This window comes from Arvicanthis niloticus, chromosome 21 (assembly GCF_011762505.2).
Source record: "Arvicanthis niloticus isolate mArvNil1 chromosome 21, mArvNil1.pat.X, whole genome shotgun sequence".
NCBI classification, from domain to species: domain Eukaryota; kingdom Metazoa; phylum Chordata; class Mammalia; order Rodentia; family Muridae; genus Arvicanthis; species Arvicanthis niloticus.
Genome location: NC_047678.1, coordinates 43,324,000 through 43,331,835, shown reverse-complemented (window position 1 = coordinate 43,331,835; position 7,836 = coordinate 43,324,000). Strand labels below are relative to the sequence as shown.

The 7,836-nt window shown below is 51.1% G+C and overlaps 1 protein-coding gene across 1 annotated transcript; it reads right to left on the bottom strand.

Annotated features, from left to right (window-relative positions):
• Positions 1-1,185: 1,185 nt before the first annotated feature.
• Clec3b (C-type lectin domain family 3 member B) lies at positions 1,186-7,836 on the bottom strand. Its single transcript, XM_034484147.2, has 3 exons — positions 7,610-7,836; positions 4,400-4,498; positions 1,186-1,862 (listed from the first exon to the last, which is right to left on the bottom strand). The coding sequence occupies exons 1-3, from the start codon at positions 7,716-7,718 to the stop codon at positions 1,462-1,464; spliced, it is 609 nt and encodes a 202-aa protein (XP_034340038.1). The 5' UTR covers positions 7,719-7,836; the 3' UTR covers positions 1,186-1,461.

Genomic DNA, 7,836 nt, shown 5'->3' with positions numbered 1-7,836 from the left:
TTGGCCTTTGAGGAGGGAGGACTTCATGAATGAAACCTGGAGCTCAAACCCAGAGACAACCTGGACAACACAATGTTTCATTCTTTAAAAACAAACACAGCTGCGAGGACAGGTGGCCTGAGTTTGGAGTGCGCAAATGTTCTAACCCTGAACCACTCCAGGCTGATGACCGGGAAATCATTCTCTTTCCCACACTGCCCTCTTCCCACAGAAGAAGGCAATGTTTATCGCCTGCCCAGACTGCCTTTCTACCAGGACCCACAACTTCTTGATTCTTGATTTCCGTAATGGTAATTAAGGAAATCTGTTTGGAATCAGAGCTCTTAGCTGGCTGGCCATCCTGAGCACAGGCCTCACACTTAATGTTGCCACACTAACAGCTGTGGCGCATCACCCTGCCCATGACTTGAACAATTATGTCCCAATGCTTAGACAGTCTGATGGTGACGTACACAGCTCCCTTACAAGCTCTCTCCCGTCCCAGTCAATCAATCACACCATCACCAGTGTGATGCTGATAGAGAAAGCACCAGAGCGGGCCAGGTCACACTAGAAGCCATTTGAGGAAGGAGAGGCATGAGGCTACTGTGTTTCATTTTTGGAGAGTTCTTGTCGTGTGAGACCAGTATTCCATGGTGGTGGGAAGGCCCAGGCCTGTGGAATCAACCCAGTTATAGTAACTGTCCTGGGTGGGAAAAAAAAAAAAAAAAAAAAAAGCTAAACCAGAATACATGTAAGTTCCTGCAGTATGGGAGGCTCGATGATGATCTGTGCTGATAAGAAGCAATGTGGAACCCCTGGCGGGCTGGCTGTAAGGAGTGGGAGGGAAAGGAACACGCTAGCCAGGCAGTGCTGGCGACTGTTATATCTGGCTCCTGGACCAGCCTCCCGGGATAATAGAGGCAGATAGGAAATCTCCTTGGGAAGCCTTGATACCCCACTCATCCTTTACCCCACAGCAGCCTCCTGAATGCCCGTGTTTCCCCCAGATGAATCCCCAACAAGAGAAGGGATAGCCCCAGCCCAGATCCCAAACACGCCTGCCAGAACTGGAGTATGTGTTGTATTCCAACAGAGGGAAACAGTCTCTACAGTAAGCAAACCGGAAATGTGACTACGGTTTTCCTGGGTTTGGGGCCAGGCTCCTGGAATCTTCTTCCCGCCCTGACCTGCCAACCAGCCAACTTTAGGAATTCTGCACCAACTTTATTTGCAAAAAACAAGCAGAGAGAGGGACAGAAAGGTCTCCCCACCCTTCTGGGCCCTGCAACAACTTGTCTCTCCCTGAGAACCACCACACCCGCCCCACTCACCAATGTTCAGCTCAGCCCACCAACACCCCGCCCCGCATAGCAAGCCCACAAGCCCCACCCATCAACAGCCTTCTGCTGTTTGCGGTTCACACCCCTCCCTGGCCCAGGGTCAGCCCCTCCGCTCAGGGCTGGGCTAGAAGAGACTGGGCTACACAATGGCAAACTGGCAGATGTAGGGCAGCTGATCACGGCATCGCTTGTCGAACCACTTGCCGTTGGCTGCGCAGGACAGGGCAGCGCAGTTCTCGGCTTTGCCGCCGTCGGGTTGCGTCGTGATCTCCGTCTCCCAGTTCTTGTAGGCCAGGCGGCCGCCGGTCATGTCCACCCAAGTGCCTTCTGCAGCCATATCGTTGAGGCCCAGCCAGATCTCTGCCTCGCTGCCCACGCTCTGGCGCGCGTACTCAAACAGTGCCTCGTTCTCTAGCTCCGACTGCGGCGTGGCCAGCGTGCCCCCTTGAGAGATGCAGTCCTCGCTCGCCTCATGGAAGGTCTTCGGCTGGGTGAAGGCCAAGAGGCACTTCAAGTTCACCTTGGTACCCTTCAGGCACACTGAAGAAAGAGATGACCGTCACAGAAGGCTTGGATGCTCCAGCTGACTCCCACCCTTCTTCCCATCCCATCCACCTCCCGAAGCCTGCTTCCTCTCACTTCAGGACCCTGTTGTGGCAGACACTGAATGATCACCCCTCTGCTGCAGAGGGCCACTTAACCAGGGTCACTGACTTCCAGAGATAAAGGGAGTGGAAAAAGTCACCTGGTCTCTGCCGGGAACAGGACAGTTACCTGGGCTACAAAGGTTGGCACCAGGCATGGGAACGGGACCTCAGCCCACCTCCTCTCTCTCTCTCTCTCTCTCTCTCTCTCTCTCTCTCTCTCTCTCTCTCTCTCTCTCTCTCTCTCTCTCTCTCTCTCTCTCTCTCTCTCCCTGTCTCTCTCTGGTTTGGTTTTTTGAGACAGGGTTTTTCTGTGTAGCCCTGGCTGTCCTGCAACTCACTCTGTAGACCAGGCTGAGTTCAAACTCAGAAATCCACCTGCCTCTGCCTCCCAAGTGCTGGGATTAAAGACATGTGCCACCGCTGCCCAGCTAGCCCACCTTATCTCAAAGGTAGCTTCCCCAACCAAACAGAGCCTCCTTGAATGAGCTGTCGCCAGGCCCCTCCCTAGGATCAAGCCACTAGCTCACACTGCCAGGCATTTACCTTCTTGAACTAGAGACCACACCCTAGGTACTTAGGACCTACCACTCCTGCCTGAGGGCCAGCAAGCTTCTCCACGGGGGATCAACACAGGGGACCTTTGCCTAGACCAGGTCCCTGGCTGTGTGGGTGGAGCTGGGAGAACGAGCAGAGACTGCAGAAGCATTTGTAGCAAAACGACTCTAAGGAATGGCCATTTCAAAAACCACTCTGAACTAGAGTGCTCGGTGAAACATCAGCCTCCCGGGTTAGGAGGAAGGTACCCATGATGAGCTTTGATGTAGCTGTTTGTAGCAGTTTTCCCATGGTGAGCTTGATGTAGCTGTTTGTTTAACTTGATTTCAAACTTAAGCATCAGGCAGATGGGGTGTGTAGGTTTTGCTGCAGGGTCACATATGTCAGAGCTCCATCTTGGCCCCTACCCCTTGCACCCAGCCATTCCACCCAGTGGATATTCAAGAGAAACATTCCCAGGTCCCTGAGGGATTTGACAGCTAGGCCTCACTGAAGTGTTTAGTCACAGACTCTGGAGCACACCCACAACACACTCAGGTGCATCGAATACGTAGCCCAGGGCCAAGCACACACGGTGTGCTCACGGCACACCACAGAACAGAGGCAAGGTCACAGGGTGAGTAGAGAATGGGACACAAGCAAGATGACCCTGATGGGGAGGAACATCCAACTTGAAAGAGGACTGGCCTGGCAGAGTGGATGGCCAGTCAGCTTGGGCTACCCCAAGCAAGAGAATAAAGACTGGCTGTTCTGGCTGCTAGAGTGCCCAAGCTATGAGGCTGTGGGCCTTCTTTGCCACTCCCCAGCAGGGTGACCATGAGACTCCCTCTGCCTCAGCCCATCTTTTTTTTTTTTTTTTTAATATTTTATTTTTAGAAGTTTTTTTATGTGTATGTGCATATACCTGTGTGAGTGTAGACCATGTCTGTGTGGGGTTGCCCTCAGGCCAGAAGGCATTAAATCCCTTGGAGCTAGAATTACAAATGGTTGTGAGTCACTATGTGGGTGCCGGGGACTGAACCCAGGTCCTCAGGAGAAACAGCTGGTGCTCTTAATGACTAAGCCATCTCTCCAGCCCCAAGATTTTATTTTCTTAATCTGATTATTATTTGTTTTGATTTTGAGATAGAGTCTCACTGTATGATCCTGAGTAGCCTGAAACTCATTCTGTAGACCAGGCTAGCCTTGAGCTCACAGAATTTGCCTACCTCTGCTTCCTGAGTGTTGGGATTAAAGGCACGTGCTACCATGCCTTATTTTTTATTTTTAAAGTGTGTGTGTGTGTGTGTGGTCGGGGGTAATAACGCACATGAAGCCCAGTGCCCATGGAGGACAGTAAGCGTTAGGTCCTTTGGAACTGGAGTTACAGCTGTTGTGAACCACCAGGCGTGGTGATGAGAATCAAACTCTGGTCCTCAATTTCCATCTCTCCAGCCCCCATCAGCTGGCAGATCTTTACATTGAGACTGACAAATGCTGGCCTAGTTGCCGTGATTCAGAAACCATCTGTAAAGCTGCAGAGATGCAGAGGGATGGACAGGGAGAGGGTATGAAGCAATGTGCCTCAGAGCTGTGAGACGACTAAGTACAGTTCCCGTGACTGGCCTGGGCTGCAGTATGATGCCTGGCCCTGCCCCAGAACTCTCACTCCCACTGGACAGTGTTAGATTCCTGTTGGAGTGCCTTCTGGCCTCTGGAGACCCCATATTCTCTAGCTGTGACCAGACCCAACTCTGCCTGACCAGGTGGGTCTTACAGCTGTAAGTTAGGCCACCTCCCCTTGAGCTTGGCACTGGCTGGAAACCTTCTTCCTTGCCTGTTACCAGCCTGGCCCTTTCTTAAGTGTGTTCTTCCTAATGGCTATCCTGCACTTACCAGTCTGCAAGGCCTGCTTCTCCTTCAGCAGGGCCACCTCCTGTGCCAGGACATCCAGCCTGTTCTTGAGTTCCTCAAACATCTTTGGGCTCACCAAATCTAGGACAGAGGCATGAGGCAATGAAAATCTGAGGTAGGCAGATGCTCCCCTCCCCATCGGCCAGCCCCAAAGAGGCAAGAGGGAATTCCTTCTCCCAGCCTAGATTTCCATCTAAGACCTGTTCCTGGTTCTTCTTGGGCTTCTCTATCCTGCATTTATCATGGTGGGGCTGGGATTAGCAGGATTTAAGGAAACAGCCATTTATCAGCTCCAGTAGGACTATGGGCTAAGAAATCACAGAGGTCAATACCCCTAGGACTGGGGGTGGTGGTGGTAGAAGGGCACACAGGGCTGGGTATGGGGGAGAAACTGAGATAGCAAGCCCTAGACTGAGTTGAGGGTAACAGGGTGGAGACACATGTTCACCAACATGGCTCCACCTTCTTGTATATCCAGTGAGATGATAAGAGCACTCTGAAATGACTCTGTGGAATCCCAGGAGAAATGACACAGCATGGGGCGTGTGCCCCCCCCCCCCCACACCAGCTACAGCTGGGGGAGAGCAGGGAAGCCACTTCCCACAGAGCAGCCACTGCAGAAGGACTGGGCTCGTTGTGCACCACCTTAGCCATGCTCACAACCAGCCCTATGCCACGGGCAAGTACCATCTTCAATCTCCACCACTTCACAAGGAAACTGAGGCCAGATTTAAATGACCTGTGTAGAATCGTAGAGCAGCTAGCCCAATGCCTTGATCCAAGTAGCCACAGAACCACACTATTCCCATCTGTCTCATGGTACATGGCATCTCTGATGACAGGGGCTGCCTGTGCATCAGCAGGTGTAGGTAAAGGACAGTATGTATGTGAGTGTGTGTGTGTGCTGAAAGCTGTGGGTGAACCCCTTTCTAAAGTCCCAGGGGTTCCCAGGAAAGGTCTGTTTGGCTTGAGGCAAAGCATAGGGAGGCCCTTCCAAGGGCCATTTCATGTGAAATCCACATTGATGAGGTCAGAGTCTTTGTCCACCCACTAGACGTTTTGCCAAGGAACTGTGGCCAAGACACAGGCTTACATGTACAAAAACCAGTGACGTCCAGTCATCATCAAGTGTGAGAGCAAAGCAGATAGGGTTGGAGCCAGCAACCAGGTCACTCTGAGCCTCTGCTTCAATCCCTGGGTTCACACAAGCTCTGTGTGTGTTCACAGGCAGCACCAGCACAGGGTAACGTAGGTGCTGTGAGTCACTGTGATAATATTAACTCGGGGTCCCATGGGAGCCATCCCGACCAGCGCTTGAGCGCAGCCGTTACTGAAGGCTGACCCCTGCTCTGATCCTCTCCTTTCCCACATGACATGAGTTACAAGACTGATGAGAACTTGAGGAACTGGCAACCGTTTTCCACATTCCGAAGTCATTTGTTCAGAAATTAGATGTGCGTCCCTCGCACAGCAGTGTCCTGGTGTTAGTGTTGACAATGAGCCATACAAGGTACTCAGTCCTATTTTAAAGTGAGCATTTTGTAGACAATTATATTCATCTGACTTAAGACCACCCCAAAATCGCCTTTCCAATCCAGACTGTTCCCCGCAGAAGTCGTCTCTGTTATATTTGGGATCTTTCTGGAATAGTTCTCTATACACACAACAGACAGTTACTTTTAGTCAGCCCATTCAAATTTTTTTTTTATTCCATTTAAATTTTCTAAATGATCACTAACATGTGTTAGTTACTCAGGCTAGCAGGATTCATCTCCATACATGTATGGCTATGATAAATCCCTTTGTCAAAGGGATGTCAGTATAGTATCCATTCTGTTTTGAATTCTGTTCACATTGTAAACTCAAGTCTTCAGTATTTTGGGTTTGCCTATTTTTAAGACAGGGTCCCCCTGTATAGCCTTGCCTGGCCTGGAACCCACTATGTAGACTAGGCTGGCCTCAAACTCACAGAGGTCCATGTGCCTGTCTCCAGAATCCTGAGATTAAAGGCCTGCATCACCACACCCAGCTTTATCTTGTTTGTTTGTTTGAGGTTCTGAAGACGGAACCAGGAAGTCACACAGTCTAGTCAGCAGGGACACCAGAGCACAGCGAGAAGCACCTAACTCTAACCCTGGGGTTTTGTCTTGTTACTTTTTTTTTTGAGCTGGGTTCTGTAGCCTTGGCTGGCCTCAAATCTGCTATACAGTTGACGATAACCTTAAATTATAATTCTCCTGCCTCCACTTCTGGAGCCTCGTGGTTAAAGTGTGTACCTTCATTCTGGATTTTGTGTGATACTGGGGCTCAAACCCAGTTTCTTGCAGACACCCGGCAAGTATCCTACCACTGAATCCTGCCTGTTCTTTGCTGTAGCCCTGTGCTCTGAGATACTGATTTGTGCACTTCACTGTGGCGGTTAAGAAGGCCTGTAGATTTCCTCACACCCTCCTTCCTCTTTGGCTGGGTTCTGGGCCCCGTTTCTCTGACTCTCCCTGCCATCCTCCAAGTCCTGTAGGGGTGACAGCCTTAGTCATTACCAGAACATTCTGCTCTTTCATCTCCACGCACCCCAGGCTGACCTCACTGCTGACAGGACTACGGAGGTAGGTCTCGAACCCTCAACCTTTCAGAGAAGAGAGATGCTGGAGCTCAATCTGAGGTGACAAGGCTGACGCCTCACGGAAGTAAGAGTCCATCTCTCCCCATTTCCCCTCTCAGTGCCAAGCAAAAGTTTGTCCATGGAGGACTTCATACATATTATTAAATGTTGACTACAAGTCTTGAAGTAAATTCCACCCTCCTGGGCTCACAGTTGAGGAAATCCAGGCTGGTGCTCCCTGTGGGGAACTGGCCATCTCCAAGCCGGAGGTTTGATTTCTCTTAACATATTGGGTGCCAGAGAGGGAGCAGATGCTAGTTTAGAAAACGTAGTAAGGTTATTCTCCATTCTAAGAGCCAGGGACTCTGGAAGCTCTGACAACCATCCTTCCTGTGAGAACTCCCCAAGCACAGAGGGCCTTTCCTCAAAGGTCCCAGGAGGATTCATCAAGATTAGAAATGAAGGGAGAATCATGAGGTAACTAGAAAAGCAGCTGTCCCCAGAGTGTGGGGAAGGGTGATGGCTCCCCCAGAAGATAAAGGAAAAGCTGCCCCTAGGGCACTGGGAGGGGCAGCTGGCCCCCTGCTTACCTTTCTTGGCATTTGCAGCCTTCTTGGTCTTGGGGGTGGGTGACTCTGCAGTGACCTGGGACAGGAAGAAAAAAATGCAGAAGATCAGGTAGGTGCCCCAGACTTCCATTCTGCTGCTGCTGCCTGCAGTGCCTGGGTCAGAAAGCAGTGTCCACTGCAGCCTGGGCTGCACGTCTTAAGGCTGTGGACACAAGGATCTCTGTCTGGGAAACCCTCCCAAAACTTGG

Bases quoted from the DNA above. Each gene is read 5' to 3' on its own strand.
- Clec3b (XM_034484147.2), bottom strand. From the start codon at position 7,718: ATGGAAGTCTGGGGCACCTACCTGATCTTCTGCATTTTTTTCTTCCTG. The intron at 4,499-7,609 runs GTAAGCAGGGGG...CCTCTGTCCTAG, and splicing joins GGCTGCAAATGCCAAGAAAG to ATTTGGTGAGCCCAAAGATG. The intron at 1,863-4,399 runs GTAAGTGCAGGA...CTCTTTCTTCAG, and splicing joins GAAGCAGGCCTTGCAGACTG to TGTGCCTGAAGGGTACCAAG.